Source organism: Pteropus alecto, unplaced genomic scaffold (assembly GCF_000325575.1).
Source record: "Pteropus alecto unplaced genomic scaffold, ASM32557v1 scaffold276, whole genome shotgun sequence".
NCBI lineage: Eukaryota > Metazoa > Chordata > Mammalia > Chiroptera > Pteropodidae > Pteropus > Pteropus alecto.
Genome location: NW_006438074.1, coordinates 6,267,761 through 6,285,434, shown reverse-complemented (window position 1 = coordinate 6,285,434; position 17,674 = coordinate 6,267,761). Strand labels below are relative to the sequence as shown.

General features: G+C 53.1%; 1 protein-coding gene across 4 annotated transcripts in view; it reads left to right on the top strand.

The window, feature by feature from the left end:
• Positions 1-17,415, top strand: part of ACTN1 (actinin alpha 1) — a 90,704-nt gene extending 73,289 nt beyond the window's left edge. For 2 of the 4 annotated variants that reach the window (XM_006915153.3, XM_025049119.1), the window contains exons 9-22: positions 1,391-1,483; positions 2,883-3,113; positions 4,721-4,868; positions 8,010-8,160; positions 8,675-8,783; positions 9,271-9,411; positions 10,377-10,559; positions 10,876-11,010; positions 12,148-12,327; positions 13,059-13,205; positions 14,202-14,282; positions 14,774-14,839; positions 16,066-16,224; positions 16,500-17,415. In XM_006915153.3, the coding sequence (XP_006915215.1) occupies positions 1,391-1,483; positions 2,883-3,113; positions 4,721-4,868; positions 8,010-8,160; positions 8,675-8,783; positions 9,271-9,411; positions 10,377-10,559; positions 10,876-11,010; positions 12,148-12,327; positions 13,059-13,205; positions 14,202-14,282; positions 14,774-14,839; positions 16,066-16,224; positions 16,500-16,658 (1,983 nt within the window). In that variant the 3' untranslated portion in view covers positions 16,659-17,415. The remainder of the gene's footprint in view (positions 1-1,390; positions 1,484-2,882; positions 3,114-4,720; positions 4,869-8,009; positions 8,161-8,674; positions 8,784-9,270; positions 9,412-10,376; positions 10,560-10,875; positions 11,011-12,147; positions 12,328-13,058; positions 13,206-14,201; positions 14,283-14,773; positions 14,840-16,065; positions 16,225-16,499) is intronic. The other 2 variants (XM_006915152.2, XM_006915151.2) reach the window with 2 other exon arrangements.
• The last annotated feature ends 259 nt before the right edge of the window (positions 17,416-17,674 follow it).

The window sequence follows — 17,674 nt, the reverse complement described above, 5'->3', positions numbered from 1 at the left end:
GGTCTAAGGATGTGACTCCTTGCCTCAGTTACTTGAGACCTGGCACGTGACGTCCCTATCTCATAAGACCCTTAGCTCCCCCTCTGGCCACTCCCACAGTTCTCCTGGTGGAGGCCCACCCTCTCTGACACCTCACCCTGGAGGGTGCAGTCTCTTGACCTTGAGCTTAAAAGGACTTTTATGATGACCTCATTCTCCTCCCCGCCCCACACACATCCCAGCACAGTCACCCTCAAATCATATGATTTGGTGGACATATGTCCTATTTGAAAAGTCTACAGGGAAAAACATTTACATTTTCTTAGTCATTCCTTCTCAATTCAAATTCCTTCCTTGTTCTCAGAAAGTTCTTCCTTACGCCTCTCCTCAGTCTATCTTGCTGCGGTTGAAACCCATTTTGTTCAGCAACCAGTTGTGAGGCCCCATCTTTCTACCCCTTAAGCCTTTGTCATTCTTTGACAGCTGCAAGGTAACCTTCTCTAGGGCCCCAAGATGCATATCTGTCTTCTCACAGGCGTTATTTGTTTTCTTTTCTACCCCAGGACCCAAAAAGGCTTTGAGTTCCCCCCTTGGAGTTGGGTTAGGATGTGCACAAGAAATGCTGAATTGAAGTCACCTAAGTGAAGTGGATTAGGCACGCCTAGCACCTACTGGTGGTGTTAGGTGCACGGTGCCCTCCACAGCCGAAGGAGGAGCAGTGTCTCCCTCGGGTTTCCGGACCTTTTCGTCTGATTGTCATTTAGACCCTTTTTGTTCCTCTGGCTGCCAAGGCCCACCTCGTGTCTGCATGCCCAGCTGTCAGTGCACGATGTGTGCTTAGCTTCCCAGAGTAGCCTGTGCTGACTTTTGGGCAGGTCCCTTGGATTTCTCTAAAGTTCTTCAGGTGTTGGGCCAGGAGCCTTGAGAGATTCTGCAGGAATTCTGTGAGGTCCCACTGCTTCTCAGTCAGCACTTGTTCCAGGACTCCCACATTTGAATTCCTGCATCTCCAAGATTCTGGCAAATCCAGCCTGAGATCCTGAGCCTTGGGGATCCCAGGGCCTTCACTCGGAATTCCAGAATGGTCATGAAGTCACCTCTCCACCTGACCTGAGTCTTCTGACTATATTAGTCATTGAATTTGTTTCTTCCCGACATGTGTGTTGGGTCTCAAACTCAGGCCCTTCTCCAGGGCCCTAGTTCAGCCACCAAGACTTATGTCTAGGCTCCCCTGATCCATAAGACTCAGCCTGGGGTGGCAAAGAAGATGGTAGGGAGGGGCGAGGAGGATGTGAATTCACAGCCTCGAGAGCTGCCTTCAAACCATGCCGGAGGTGGCTTTGTTGACACAAGTGTGTACCAGGTGTTCTGGCTGCCGGTTGCTGACCATGACCCTCTGTCTTGTTTACAGGCGGAGACAGCAGCCAATCGTATCTGCAAGGTGTTAGCTGTCAACCAGGAGAATGAGCAGCTCATGGAAGACTACGAGAAGCTGGCCAGTGATGTGGGTACCCCCGAGTTCCCTCGGCCCTAGCAAGGCCTTGCCACTCCACCCTAGAGGAAAGGGAGCCCCAGAACCTATACCCCTAGATCCATCCCTGGGGCACAGTCAGTTGGGTGTAATCCATGATCCCAGCACAGCTGACCCTGGGCAGCCCCGCTCTGGCCCTCCCAGGAAGTGGAGGTGGGTCAGAGGCCAGTCTCTGGGCTTCATTCAGAGAGCTGAGTTCCAGGCTTTTTCTCTTGTCAGCAGTGAGCTTGGGAAATCCCTTCACCTCTCTGGGTCTCAGTTTTTTTGTTTGTCAAGTGAGAGTTGAGTCAAGGGATCTCAGAGTCCTTTCCAACCTGGTGTACTTTTCTGTGAGTTTCACTTACACTCAAAAAGTAGTATGTTCAGTTCTGGGAGGGCATGAACTCGGGATCGTTTAGTGCTGGCTCAGGCTAGCTCAGTAGCTGGGCTCGCCCAGGGGACAGGATGAGACAGGGCTGGGTTTGCTGTCTGCCATTGACTACATTTGGGTTAAGGCTCCACCTGCTTCTTCCGTAAAATAATTCAGCTTTCTGAGCAGTTCAGCCTGGACTCTTGGCAGATTGGCCATCCAGCACAGTAAGAACCCAAGTTCTGGGTCCAAGTATCTGGGTTTACATCCCCGCTCTACCATTCCAACTGGGTCATCTTTGCAAGTCACATAACCTTGCAGTGCCTTGGTTACCTCCTGTGTAACCTGGGGGAGAATCACAGCACTTAATCCCGTAGTATTCCTGTGATTGACGTGCCTGGCATCTTGCAGGTGATCAGTATATTTCTTGTCGTCACTTTCACTTCTTTATCACCTCATCAAGAAAACAATCCAGGCTGTTGCCTGCCTCTGCCCTAAAAGCCAGCCACTTCCCTTTTGAGTCAGGGATCATATTCTAGAATCTTAAAAGGTCAGGTAGCAAAGACCTCAGTGAACAGCTGTTAGCCTCGTCCATGGTATAAATGAGGAAACTGAGGCCAGCTGGGTAGTAGACCTAGAACTAGAAGTTAGGTCTTAGTCAAGCCATCTTCCCACCATGTCTATGGTTCTTCCCCTGGCTGAGCAGGGTGGCTGAGTGATGCTGGCTGTGAGTTAATGTACCCTAGTGGCCAGACTTCATGAAGCCTGTGCTTCTCAGAAGAAACATCTTGGAACCTGGTCTCATGGCCTGGGAATGGCCTAGAGTGGTCAGACTTCATGAAGCCTGTGCTTCTCAGAAGAAACACCTCGGAACCTGGTCTCATGGCCTGGGAATGGCCTAGGGTGGGGGAAGGCGTGGAGTGTACTGTCAGGAGATTTCTCTGGCCATTGGAGGAGAGAGAAGCCGGCCCTTGCCCCTCACGCCCAGCATCCTCACACCCTAACCTCCACCTGCCCCCACAGCTGCTGGAGTGGATCCGCCGTACCATCCCGTGGCTGGAGAACCGGGCGCCCGAGAACACCATGCACGCCATGCAGCAGAAGCTGGAGGACTTCCGCGACTACCGGCGCCTGCACAAGCCGCCCAAGGTGCAGGAGAAGTGCCAGCTGGAGATCAACTTCAACACGCTGCAGACCAAGCTGCGCCTCAGCAACCGGCCTGCCTTCATGCCCTCCGAGGGCAGGATGGTCTCGGTGAGCCCAGCGGGTCAGCCTGGGCCCCCAGCCGGGTCCGCCTCCATCCCTGAGCTGCTCCAGTGCGGTGCCATGGCCGACTCAGCTGGGTCGTGTTTTCTACTGCCTGCACACACTTCCCCGGAAGTCATTTCTCCCTCCAGGTTACCACCAGGCTCCAGTCCACACTCAGCGATGTGGGGTGGCTCCTCTCCCCAGGGGGAGAGTCCCCTCTCTCCTGACCATTCCAGGTCAGACTTGCCCCTTCCATACTAAACCATCTCCCTCAGACTCCCCAGCTCCACCAACTTCCCCCCACCCTTCAAAATTCATCTTTGCAAATAGAATGCCTCTTGACATATTGAGCCAAAAAGGGCATAATTCAAAAGATAATTTTACTTCCATGGAATCTTGTTTAAGCACTTAAAAAAAAATTATTACCTTAAACAAGTAACAGATTTTTGTGGTAGGATATTTCTAAGGTACAAATAAGCAAAATAAAGAAAATAGAAATGACTTATCAACTTAAATTTTGTTTGGGGAAAAGATTCTTTTAGTCTTTCTATATAAATACATTTTAAAAGCGAATCCTAAAGCATGTTTTATTTAATAAGCTGCTTAAAAATAACTAACATATCATGACCAGCTTTTCATGTCATTAAATACTCCTCATTTATGTTACTTTTTATGTTATTCCTCCCTCCTTACCCTCTCCTCAGTACTGGGGGAGAAATTTTATGAGCCAGAAACACATGCAAACGAAAATTTCAGAATTCACCAGGGTAGAGCTTTTGCCCTTTAAAATGGAGAGTAATGAGAAGACCTAGGCATATAAGACAGGAATGCGAGCGAGCAAGTGAAATGTGCAAACAGCACTTGAGGGAGGCAGTTTGGAACATTGCAGTCCTTTTATGGGTTCCAGGTTCAAACAGCAGCTTTTAGGTAGTCAGAGCTGCTGCTGGCCGAAGGGTGCTTGGTGTGAATTAGAGAAAGTGCACTCCCTTGGGCAAATGCAGCCTGGCCCCCAGGCACAGAGTGGGGACCAAGTCGGGGAGTTGGGTGGCACCCAGGACAGGCTCTCAGCTGGTCACTGCAGCCGGATACCCTTGTGTTGACCGTAAGGAGCAGCCCTGTTGGTGGCTTCCTGTCTGCAGAGCTGTGGGTTTGTGTTCAGCACGTCACTCTTCTCAGACTCTTAGCTGGCTCTCCCAGGCCAGGGTTCCCGAAGGCTCCAGGCTGCTTCCCAGAGCCCATCAGCAGATCAGAAATGTGGGGAGGTAGGGAGGCTCCCACACCTGCTTGCTTTGTTTAATTTCTTATTCTGTTTCCTTGGCTGGTGCTACAACCTGTATGGTGGGTCAGAATCCTGTTGGAAGTCAGTCCTGGGGCCACAAAGGGCCTTGGGCTCTTTCCCCACAGGGCTGCGCACCGAAAGCCCCATAGCTGTGTGGCCCATGTGGACTCTGGCCTGGGAAGCCTGTCGCCTAGGAGCCTAGGGAAATACCTGGGGGTTGGGCGGGTGGGTATAAGATGGGAAAGAGGACCCTCCTGGGAGGCATGGAGCAGCTGTGGGGGTCTCGTGCCCAGGCCTGAGCCGGGCCCTGACCATGTACTTCCTGTCCCCACAGGACATCAACAATGCCTGGGGCTGCCTGGAGCAGGCAGAGAAGGGCTATGAGGAGTGGCTATTGAACGAGATCCGGAGGCTGGAGCGGCTCGACCACCTGGCAGAGAAGTTCCGGCAGAAGGCCTCCATCCACGAGGCCTGGACGGACGGTAATGCCAGCTCAGCCTCCTGGCTCCTGAGGGTGCTGGCTTTTGGGCTCCCCCATTCCGGCCACCAGCCACAACTCCTTTCTTCTCTTGCTTTTTGTTAGTTTTCTCTTACTCGTTCTTTGACGGTAGGCAAGTTCATCAGCCCTTTGGTTGCCTCAGTTTTCTCATCTGTAATGCGGGGATAATAATAGTACCAATTTCACAGATTTATGAGAATTAAGCGAATTAGTGTATACGAAGTACTGAGATGAGTTCCTGGCATAGTACGCTGCTAGGTACATGTTAATGGCTGATTTTTCTGGTCACTGTAATACTTCCTTCTTCCCTGAGTCAGTTAGGGTGGGGTTCAAATCCTGCCATGTTGAAGCAGTGTAAATTTGGACTAGTGACTTAAACCCCACGTCTCATTTCCTTATCTGTACCGTACAGATGATGATGTGCCCTGTACTGGCTTCCTAGGGCTGTGGTAACAAATCACCACAAACCGGGCGGCTTAACACAACAGAAACGTGTTCTGTCACAGTTCAGGAGGCTCGAGGTCCTAAACTGAGTGATGGCAGGGTCGGCTCCTTCTGGAGGCTCTGAGAGGGAGGCCATCCCATGCTCCTTCCTGGCGTCTGGTGGTTTTCGGCATTCTTTGGCCTGTATCACTCCCATCTCTGCCTTCATTCTCACGTAGCTTCTTCTCTCCATGTTTCTGTGACTGAATCTCTCTCTCCTTTTTCCAGTGAAAACACGAGTCGTTGGATTTAGAGCCCACCCCAATCCATTATGACTTCATCTTAACCAGTTACATCTGCAAAGACCGTATTTCCAGAAACAGTCAGATTCTGAATTTCTGGGTGGACATGTGTTTTGGGGGAACACTGTTAACTCAGTATACCTCCTCATGGGGCTGTGGTAGACTTAAATGTCATAAGCATATTTTACGCTTAAGTCGAGTGCCCGGCGGCGCATGGCACACAGGCAGGGAATGGTTGCCCTGGGTTTTTTTCCTCCACTGCCTTCCCTCTTCCTGTTTCTGGCCTCCAGTTACAGCGGAGCAGAGCCCTTGCCGCAGCACCTGTGTGTCTCTGTGACTCTGGCCTTGGAGGCACTCGGGCTCTGTCTGGTATCTGTGTATCGGCAGCTAAGGTTAAGTCCAAAGAGAAAATCAACCTGGAATAGTGTTTTCCTCAGAACCTGAGCTGGGGCTGGAGAAGGGGACTGGGGCCATTTCAGCTGGCACCTCTGAGGCAGACCTCATTGGCCAGTGGAACTCAATACCCTAGGATCCCTGCTTGGCTTTGTTGTGTCCCTCTCACATTAGGCTGAAAATGCGTAGTGACGGCCACATCCGGCTTGTTTGGGGATAGGATTGTGCTGGACTCAGACAAGGGGTTCGGGTTGGGCTCCCCATTGTAAGTACATAGGCTGAGCTTTGTACACAATGCTTATGAAGCTGTTGCCTGCCCTTTACTACACAGGTATGGAGTTATTTATCCTGGTAGTGCAAGGTGGAAGGGGGTTGGCGGTTGTACTGATTCACCCACATGCTTCTACTATGTTCTCTCTGGGGTCAAGAACAGCTCACAGTGAGGTACAGAGCAGGGATTGCCAGCCACCAGCGAGGGTGTGAATAGTGCCGGCATGCCAGCAGCAGATACTGGCACGACCTCTGGCAGAAGCAGTCTTGGCTGCACAGATTCATACCTAACGACGTTTTCACCTGCTAACTCGGGAATTCCATTTCTTGAGAATGTCTAAAGAATCAATCTTAAACATGGGGAAATCCCGTGTCTGTAGATGTCTGCAGTGAGACCATCTATAATAGTGCAGGATGAGGGGCCTGGTCTCCCAGAGTCGGTTACACCAGTGGTGGCTCAGCCACTCGACAGAATGTTAGGCAGCTGTCGAAGGGGCACATTCGAAGACTGTGGAGCCAGAGTAGAAACTCTGATGATATGCTGCTGAATGTTTTAAAAGCAGTAGCATAATTTATAGATAACCTATGGCAGGGGTCCCCAACCCCCAGGCTTGCATAGGTATCGGTCCGTGGCCTGTTAGGAACTGGGCTGCACAGGAGGTGAGCAGCGGGCCAGCGAGCAAAGCTTCGTCTGTATTTGCAGCCGCTCCCCAGCGCTAGCATCACCGCCTCAGCTCCACCTCAGATCATCAGACATCAGGTTCTCATAGGAGCACCAGTCTCTGGTGCCGAAAAGGTTGGGGACCGCTGCCTATGGTTTTAACACAACATCCATGTAAGGAAAGACTGAAAAGGAGTAGATACGTAGGCTCCTCTGTAATTTTTTATATTGTATTATTATTCTGACCTAAAAGAATAGAGGGAAGGAAAGAAATGCCATATTAGGCACAGCCCTCAGCATCTCAGCCCAGCTTTCATTTATGAGAGGGGCCGAGCATTCATGACAGGTGCAGACATGGGGCGGGCATGCAAGAAGGCCAGGTCAGCCCCTGTCCTGTGCCAGTCACTTCACAAGATGGCTGTCGAATGTCATCTATTAACAGTCCACTGGAGGTCATATCTCATCCCATTTTCCTACGCAGAAATGGAAATCCAAGAATGCAAGCCCTGCCCACCCCGAAAGAGAGGGGGCAGTGGACCTGATGGTCGGAGAAGGCTCTGGCCATTGATGGAGATTGTGTAGAGTGCTCTGGACACGCTGACCGCTCTGAGTGTACTTGAGCGGGGATGGTCCCTGCAGGGCTGCTGGGGGCTAGCAACAATAACTGGAGAAACTGTAAAGATGGGGTACCTACCCCTGAACACTTGGCTAGTTTTCTCCTGGTTGTATATAGGATATAGGTCGTTGTTCCCTGCTGTTTATAAAGTTAACGTTATACCTGTACATCCCCCGTAGTCCTGCATAGCCTTCATGTGTAAACACTTCTGATGGCAACACACATGCTCTGCGGAGAGTAGTAACTTTCCTGGCCTGACCCCCTGGCGGATGCTCTGGTTGCACATCTGCTCTCTCTCACTGCGGGTGACTGATATTGTATGGTGGGCATCTCCTTGGGATGTACCCCAAGAAGTGGTGCTCCGGGGGGTTCAGAGAGGTAGATGGTCGGTTCAAGAAGATGGGGCCTCTGCTCACCCTCCAGCTTCGGCTCAGCCTTGTACCATGTCTCCGAACCCAGGCAAAGAGGCCATGTTGCGGCAGAAGGATTACGAGACGGCCACGCTTTCGGAGATCAAGGCCCTGCTCAAGAAACACGAGGCCTTTGAGAGTGACCTGGCTGCCCACCAGGACCGCGTGGAGCAGATTGCTGCCATCGCACAGGAGCTCAAGTAAGTGCAGCCTGCCCAGCCTGGGGCTGCAATGGGAGATGACATGTAGCTGTGATAAGTGAGGAGGGCGGGTACAGCCTGGTGCCTGGGCAAGAGGGTTGTCAATACGGAAGACTAGGAATGTCCCTCCAGGTAAAGAAGGAGCCCACGACCCTTCCTGTTACACGCCTTCAGCCCTTACCTGTAACCAGTGTAGGAGCAGAAGGTGACCAAGTCTTGGCTCTGAGCTCTCACTGCCTCAGTGGCTCCCTGATGTTGGGCATCAGGTCAAGGCTGGCACCGTCTGCAGCCGAGGTTGGGGCGAGGGCTTTTGCAGAGGACTGGCCTTCCTTGGTCTCCTCCCAGTGGTGTCCTGAAAGCCAAGGAGTTAAGGGGTTAAGAGGGGCACCTGGAAGGTCGATGAAGTGAGCACACCTGGCCTTCAGCACCACTAGTGCTTCCAGCCTCAGGAAGAGAACGACAGGCCTCAGAGGCAGCCTGGGTCACCTGACTCTTCCTGTCTCTTCCCTCCCAGTGAGCTGGACTATTACGACTCACCCAGTGTCAACGCCCGGTGCCAAAAGATCTGTGACCAGTGGGACAATCTGGGGGCCCTAACCCAGAAGCGGAGGGAAGCCCTGGAGGTGAGGGTCTCCAAGGGAGATGGAAGCCTGCTGCCAGCAGCTCTGTGTGCCCCTTCCTGCTTTGTGACTCCCTTTGCTTTGGGCTAAAAGACTCCATTGGGTCCCCCAGAACTCCTTCGGCCCTGGCCAGTGTGGAGGGCTCATACTGTCACTTTATTTGGGCTTTGCTCTGTGGAGAGGCTTCCTCTCTCACCCTAACCATATCTCATCACCTGGTTTTGTGCACTTAGCCTGACCTCAGCCGTTTTTTCCTATTCTAGAAACCAGACTCTGGGGTCCAGGCTGGCTGACTCTAACGTGGGGTGGTCTGTACACTCCACGTTAAGAATAAGTGCTCCAGAGAGAGGCTGTTCTTTCTGCCTGTTAGTTTGGTGCTTCCAGACCTGGACCCCTTGGTGCCAGCCTAGAGGATCTTAGAGGGAGAGGAGGAATTCTAACTATGACTCTGCTAAACATCTCCCCACCCCTCCCCATCTCACACTCCCAGCGGACTGAGAAACTGCTGGAGACCATTGACCAGCTGTACTTGGAGTATGCCAAGCGGGCCGCACCCTTCAATAACTGGATGGAGGGGGCCATGGAGGACCTGCAAGACACCTTCATCGTGCACGCCATTGAGGAAGTCCAGGTGCGCTGCGGCCCCCCCACCCCGGAGGCCGGCTCCCCCAGCTGCCCACGGCCTAACTCTTGCCAGTCCCTCTCCTGCAGGATCCCCCGCGTAGCGAGAGGACTGAGCACAGCATCCCAAAGATTTCATCGATTCGAAACCTTTGCATTTTACTTATTTTGATTAGGTAATACATACACACGGCACAAAATTGAAAAGATAAAGACACGCAGTAAGTTCTTGGTCTTACACCTTGTCCCCAGCTCCTAGGGGCCCTCGTAGCATCCCAAAGATTTCATCGATTCGAAACCTTTGCGTTTTACTTATTTTGATTAGGTAATACATACACATGGCACAAAATTGAAAAGATGAAAAAGACACGCAGTAAGTTCTTGGTCTTACGCCTTGTCCCCAGCCCCTAGGGGCCCTCGCCAGAGGCAAGCAGTGTGGCCACACAGTCTCTGCATACGTGAGCAAATGTATTTAGTGAACACATTCTTGTCCACATGTTTTTTACACAAAAAGTAGCTTTTACTATATACTGTTTCCTGAACCTTTATTTTTAACAGTTATCTTGGAGCTTGTTTCATATCAACAAACATCTTCCTCGTTCTTTTATACAACTGTGGAGTATTAGAGCGAAGCACAGAGGAAGTCTGTATTGGGGGAGGTTGCCTAGGAGCAGGTCTTGGGGTACCCCTTAACCCTGACCTGACTGTGGGGTGGCGAATGCCCCAGCGTTGCTGCCTGCTTCGCCAGAACCGAGCATGAAGCTATTGCTCTGATGGCTCTGCCTTCACCTTCCTGTGGCCAGTCGTGCCTTCCTGGTTCCTGGCTGTGAGACTCCTTGGTTGATGCCTCCAGGCCTCTGGGGGCCCTTTCACCTACCTCTACCCTGGGACATCTCTCCCTTTGCTCATCTCACCCACAGGAGGCATGAGCCCCTCCAGTCACTATGCTTCTTCTGCATCCCTTTCTCTGTCCAGGGACTGACTACAGCCCATGAGCAGTTCAAGGCCACCCTTCCTGATGCCGACAAAGAGCGCCTGGCCATTCTAGGCATCCACAACGAGGTGTCCAAGATTGTCCAGACCTACCACGTCAACATGGCCGGCACCAACCCCTACACAACCATCACGCCTCAAGAGATCAATGGCAAATGGGACCATGTGAGTCCAAGGGTTGGGCGGGGCATTGGCTGAGCCATTGTTAAGTTTCATAAGGGCAGGAATTTTTGTCCTTTTTTCGATTGATTGATTTTATTGATTGACCTATTGATTGATTGATTGATTGATCGATTTTTGATAACATAGTCAATTCTCATTATCTGGCAAGTTAATGAATGCCTGAATTCCTAGAACAGGTCATTGCTTTCACTCCTATTACTGACTGGCACTTCCCTTCCTGGAGCCTCTGTTCGCTCATCTGAAGTATGAGGCAGAGGGCCAGTTCACCCCCAATGTGCCATGGTTACTCCCGCCCCAGGTGCGGCAGCTGGTGCCTCGGAGGGACCAGGCCCTGACGGAGGAGCACGCCCGCCAACAGCACAACGAGAGGCTACGCAAGCAGTTTGGGGCTCAGGCTAATGTCATCGGGCCCTGGATCCAGACCAAGATGGAGGTGGGTCCTATTGTGGGAGGTAGGGGTGGGCCTTCTACCCCTTCCCAGCACCATCCCAGCCAGACAGGCTTGCCTTGTCTCCTCCCAGGCGGGACGCATGGAGGACTGATGGTCCTGAGCCCATGACTGGTCTGCTGCCCTATAGAGGGTGTGGAGCTCATGCAGGGAAGCCTGTGGGCTGAGCTCAGTGTCTGACTTCGGAAGCAAAGACTCCCACAGGGACACCACTAAAGAGCCACATAAGAAAGTCCCACAGAGGGATGAGCACCTGGGTTGCTGATGTGGCTTACCCTTATGGCTTATCTGGCTGGCCAGATTTCCCTCTATCATCAGTGTTCCTGAGCAGTGAGCTTGGTCAGGGAGGGTGGTCTTTCTAGGGAGAGACCTGGACCTCAGGCAAGCATGGAACTTCTTCCAGAATTGTGTGGGCCAGATAGCAGGATGCTGTAGATCAGGGAAGGGTTAGAGCATGGTGTCCTTCTGAGCTCCTTGAGGTCAGAGTCCAGGTCGAGTGCACATTTGTGCATAGTAGGCGCTCAGGAAATATTTGCTGGATTGAATCGAGTGCACAGAAAGTACTTTCACAGGAAGGTTTCTTTACATGGATGAAGGCCAGACAGAAACAATTATACCTGGCCCATAGAGACAAGTGGATTGAAGTGGGCCAGCCAGGCACCTTAGTTGTAGAACAGCAGGAGCATGGCCACGGAGGAGGTAAGCCAGGTGCACTGAGGCTGTGAGGACCTGGCTCACTGGTCACAGCCAGCATTCCCGAGGTGAGCGATGGTCAGGAATAAGGCTTAGGAAGTGAGTTCGAATAGCAAGCAGAGATTAAGTTAGCAACTGACCTTGCATCCCCTCCCTGAGGCTGTCAGGTGCCCAGGAGATGGGAAGTGTTTCATCTGCTGGTAACAGTGCCTTTCACACACCTCTATGATGCTCTTTACATATCAAGAAGCGCCCATGCGGAACGTGTCTACCTCCGGGTTTACTAATCCCTGATGGGCCCCCCTGGTGCTGGGCTGGGAACCGAGAATCATTTGAGGCGTTGAGCAATGATGTACGGGGGCCCCAGCCTCACCCCAGGGGCACAGAGTTGGGGGGCGTTTGACAAAGGCCACCTTCCTGGGTGAGCAGGAAATTGGGAGGATCTCCATCGAGATGCACGGGACCTTGGAAGACCAGCTCAGCCACCTGCGGCAGTACGAGAAGAGCATCGTCAACTACAAGCCCAAGATTGACCAGCTGGAAGGGGACCACCAGCTCATCCAGGAGGCACTCATCTTTGACAACAAGCACACCAACTACACCATGGAGGTAGGTGGCTCATCCTTGCTTCTCTGCAGAGGAAGCTCCGGATCCCTTCCTCCCCGTTCCTGGGCCGGGCAGCGGGGAGGCTGTGACCTTCCAAGGAAACTGGCCGCAATAGGATAAACTCGCTTTGGAGTGAGGGGATACTCACTTCTCACCCAGGAGCTCTGGTCTTCAGTCTCAGTGCCTTCTGGATTTCCCCAGGAGCTTGTTGACATAGATTTCCAGAATTTGATTCACTAGGTCTGGGGTGGGACTTGGGAATCTTAAGTTTTTAATAAGCACCCCAGTGATTGTAATGCTAGTGGTCTCCACACTCTGGCTCAGGTACTTACATGCTAAACAGCTACTTGTTTTGACCTTGAAGAAGGGGTGTGTGTGTGTGTATGAGCGGTTATGGAGTTGGATGTTCAGAGAATTACCCATTTTTTTTGTCCTATAATCTTTTCCACAACCAAATTTTCCTTCCTTCCTACCCCGACCTACGCTGGCAGTTCCGGTCTCTGCTCTCCCAGGCAGAGGCCACCACCCTCCCTGCCCATGCTTCCCCATTCATCCTCTGGGTCCTCTGTCCTGGTTTCTTATCCTGGTTCCCCCGCCTCTACTGACACTGTGAGTCCGGATGGAAGGCCAGGTTTGATTGCTTTGACCCTTTCGATGGTCATGGGAAGGAGTGGCCGGGGCAGCCCGGGCCAGGCCTGGGGCCCCTAGGCTGACGGCCCCTCTCCCGTCCCCAGCACATCCGTGTGGGCTGGGAGCAGCTCCTCACCACCATCGCTCGGACCATCAATGAGGTGGAGAACCAGATCCTGACCCGGGATGCCAAAGGCATCAGCCAGGAGCAGATGAACGAGTTCCGGGCCTCCTTCAATCACTTCGACCGGGTGAGAGATCCACCCCCTGCACTTGCTCAGAGCAGCCCCCAGCCCCTGCCTCTGCCCCAGGGCCCTGGAGGGCATTGCCCAGAGTGTGGGCAGCGATGCTGGACCCAATTCCTGGGCAGGTGAGGAGGAGGAGGAAGGAGAGCGGGGAAGTGCCATCAGCCTGCCCTGAGACTCTGCACCGCACAATACTGGCCTTGGAAAGCCAGTCCTGGTGTCCCATGAGCTTCTCTGCTTTCCTGGAGAGAGAGCTCATATTGTGGGTGGAGAGAAGACCCTTGACCCCTGACCCTTGCTCTCCTACCATGAGTTGTTAGCCCTTGAGAGCAAGGCTGCCATAGCCTCAAGCGAAGGCCTTTTGCCCCTGGCTGTGGGGACTGTCCCTCGCCGCTGCCTCTGGATAGAGAAGCGAAAGTTCCATCCTACCTCCACCCCACCCCTGGGGCAGCCTCTGGGACACTGTGGAGATGTCAGAATTGTCAGCTGGGTTCTCATTCAGCTCTGGGACAGGCTAGGTTTTACATAGGTGCCCCTCTCAGTGCCCTGGGGCTTTGGGGTGACCACCTCGAGTGGGAGGGAGCATGGGGTTAGGTGCTGCCCACCACCCTGCCTGCTTCACTGCCCTCCTGGTGCCTGGCTGGGTGAAGCCCTCCTGGAAACTGGGGTGGGGCATCGGGCTGGAGGAGGGCTGGGCACCTCTGGGGGCTTCTCACCCCCTGTGGCCTCACTGTGCTCCCTTCTGGCCTGCTTTCCGAAGCAGGGCTTTGTGTGCCAGGGAGGGGACACCCTTGGGACCTCGTCTGTGTGTCTAACCGTGTGCACTTTTATTTTCCCTCCTCCCCCACCTTATCCACCCTCTCCCCTCTCCATCCGCATGCCTTTGTCCCTGTGTCTCCCCACACACGCCACCTCCCCCTGGGGCATGTCCCACTCCCTCCCCTCACGGCCTCCACCTCCCTGGCACCGCATGGCTCGCTGCCTGGCGCACGGCGGCCCCAGGATCACTCCGGCACGCTGGGTCCCGAGGAGTTCAAAGCCTGCCTCATCAGCTTGGGTTATGATATTGGCAACGACCCCCAGGTACTTGCCTCCTGCATGGAGCACACTCAGGGGTGGCATCTGGGGCGAGAAATAACGCGTTTCTCCTTTTTCTCTTCTCTGTCTGGATCTCCCTGTCCCCCCCTTTCCTGTGGGCCATGGGGCTCGTCCTCTCCTGCTGTCCCTGCCTGGCCCGTGTTGGGCTCCTCCTCCTGCTACTCCGACCTCTGACCCTGCCCTCGGGTATCTTTCGTGGGACCGGCGCGGTGCCTGCCTTCCTCTCTCCTCGCCGTTCTCCATCCCGTGGACGGAATTTTGCATCTCCCTGCTCTGTCTTCCTTTTTCCCGTGGACGTTTTCCCTGGACGTGTATTTGCATCTACTCCTCCTATGTTCCTCTTCCCTTTCTGACCCCAAAACCGTACACATCGTCCTCCCCTCCGGCCGTCTGTGCCCCCGTCTTCCTGGCCCTGGGCTGGCCCTTCTCCTCCTGTCTCTGGCCCTCCTTGTGTCTTGGTGCCACTGCCCCCACAGAAGAAGACAGGCATGATGGACACGGATGATTTCCGCGCCTGCCTTATCTCCATGGGTTACAACATGGTAATGTAAACCCCACCCTCTGTCCTGGTGAGGGGCAGCCAGCTGGCCACAGAGGCCCAGTCCTAGCTGTGGCGGTCTGGAGGCCCTTGGGCCAGGAGATGCTCTCCCCAGAAGGGGCTCAAGATTTTGGTCGCTGGGGAAGAGGCTCCCTAAAGACAGAGCCCAGCCTCAAGGCCTGTGTGTGTCCTGCAGTCCTGACCTCCTCTCTCCAGTTGGTGCCAGTTTATCTTCTGGTACTTACTGTGGAGACAGCCTTTCTCATTCCCACCGTGGATGGCTGGGCTGAGCCCGAGGCTGGCAGGAAGGACTGGTAGTTTGGACATCCTGGATTTGGATTGGTTTGCTTCATCTTGTATAAGGCACGGAGATTTCTACCATTTCCCTGATGGCTCCAGCCAAGCCTGCTGCCCCTTTGCCATTGCCCCGGGCTCCTCCCCCACCTTCTCAGCTGCCTGCCCTCGTGCAGGGCCTTCTGAGCGGGGCAGGGGCCTTAGCTGGGCAGCCAGGCGACTCCTGGACCAAAGTGCAGAGCCCTCAGGCTGCCAAGCACAGGGCGAGAGCACAGGCTCTAGGAGCAGTAGATCCAGGGGTAAATCCCTGCTCTGCCATCGCCAGCTTGGGGGCCCCGATGAGGTGAGGGGACTGCAGGACTGTTGTAAGGGTTAAATGAGGGAACTTACATGAGTGTTATGCACTTGTCTGGCACATAGAAAGTACAGTATTATAGGAAGAGCACAGGTTGTGGAGCCAGACTGCCCAAGTTCAAATCCCAGCTCCATTAACTACTGGCTGTGCGACCTTGGACGAGTATGGGCCTCAGGTTTCTCATCTAGAAACCTGATGGAAATAATAAGCACCTACTTCATGTGGTTGTGGTGCGGGTTAAATGAATTAAAATATACACAGCGCTTAGAATAGTGCCTGGTAGATAATATATGCTGTGTGGGTATTAGTTGTTGTTATTATCATTATCGTTATTACCGTAATTTGCTCCAACGAGAGCCCAGGCATCTGTAGGGGGTGGGAAGCCCTCAGCACGGGCTTCACTGTTGGGTGTCGTGTCCCTGTGGTACACTCGGGACAACCCAGGTTGGGACAGGGGCTGCTGTGCCCTCCTCTAACGGCTACAGGCTACTCAGCCCCCAGGGCCTCCAGGGGCCTCTGAGAGAGTCCCAGCAGGCTGTGGCTCAGAGGCTGACAGGCCTGGCCTTGGCTCTTCTCTCCAGGGAGAGGCAGAATTTGCCCGCATCATGAGCATTGTGGACCCCAATCGCCTGGGGGTAGTGACATTCCAGGCCTTCATCGACTTTATGTCCCGTGAAACGGCCGACACGGATACAGCAGACCAAGTCATGGCTTCCTTCAAGATCCTGGCAGGGGACAAGGTGCGTTGGCCATGGTGTGGGTGCCGTGCCGGGGCGGTAGGCACTGGCCGGGCTCTGATCTGGAGGGGACTTCGTGAGCTTCTCCCGGGGTCCCACAGGGTCCCACTGTGTGTGTGTATAGACATGTATGTGTAACACACACGTGTGTTTGTGTGTGTATATGTCTGTGTATTCAGAAGTACGGGGTTGGGGGGTCTGGAGTAGGGACAGCACAGCACACCGCGAGGGGCGCAGCTGCCGGGCTTCGCGGCCGCCTGACCTCACTCTCTCGGCAGAACTACATCACGGTGGACGAGCTGCGCCGGGAGCTGCCGCCGGACCAGGCCGAGTACTGCATCGCGCGAATGGCCCCCTACACCGGCCCTGACGCCGTGCCCGGTGCTCTGGACTACATGTCCTTCTCCACAGCGCTCTACGGCGAGAGTGACCTCTAACCCGCCCCCACTCGTCCAGCGCCCTCGCCCCTGCCCGCGTGAGCCCCGCCCTGCACCTCCGCTGTACCCCCTCTCCTGCCCGGGTTTGGTTTCCACGCCCAGCCTCCAACCGGCCAGCTGGGACCCGCCGCGGCGCTGATCCTCCCTGCCCGCCAAGTGACAGTTTACAAAATTATTTTCTGCAAAAAAGAAAAAAAATTATGTTAAAAAAAGTAAAAAAAACCAAAAAACCGCATATTTTATTATAGAAAAAGTATTTTTTTCTCCACCAGACTTAAATGGAAAAGAGGAAAAATTAACTATTTGCACCGAAATGTTTCGTTTTGTTGTGACATAGGAAAATAACTAAGCACAATGTTATATTTCATCCTTTTTATCGACTTTTTTTTCTATCTGTCCCATCTGCTGTATTCATTTCTCCAATCTCATGTCCGCCTTGATGTGGGAGTGGGGGGTGGGAGGTAGGGGATGATCTTGTCAAAAGGCACATTGGTGCATGTGTGTTTGCTAGCTCACTTGTCCATGAAAATATTTTATGATATTAAAGAAAATCTTTTGAAATGGATGTTTTTGCAAGGAAGAGGATTTATGTGGCTTGTCTCATTTTTAAGTTTAGAGGTGTGATTAGCCTCTTCATCCGTGCACTTTTTTTTAAACTATAACATTACCTATTAAAAATGGTCAGGACAAAATTGGAGTATGGGCAACTTTGATATTGCTTGGCACAGACCGTATTAAAGCAACAATGCTCCCGTGACAGCTCTTTGCTTGCTCCTTGCTTGCTGTTTTCCAGAAGTGTGTGTGTGGGTTCAAGGGTGGTGTGGGGCACCCGTAGATACACCCCTAATATGTTTTTGACCCCGATACTTCAGTCTTGTTCTTCATTTTCTTTTTTTTTTAAAAAGGAAAAGGTGGTTTCCTCACAAGGCTCCTCTGGTTTGAAAATAAGGTCACTGGATATGTAAGGGACTCCCTGATGATAAGCCCCACCTTTGTTTGTCTCTGCAACATCAAAC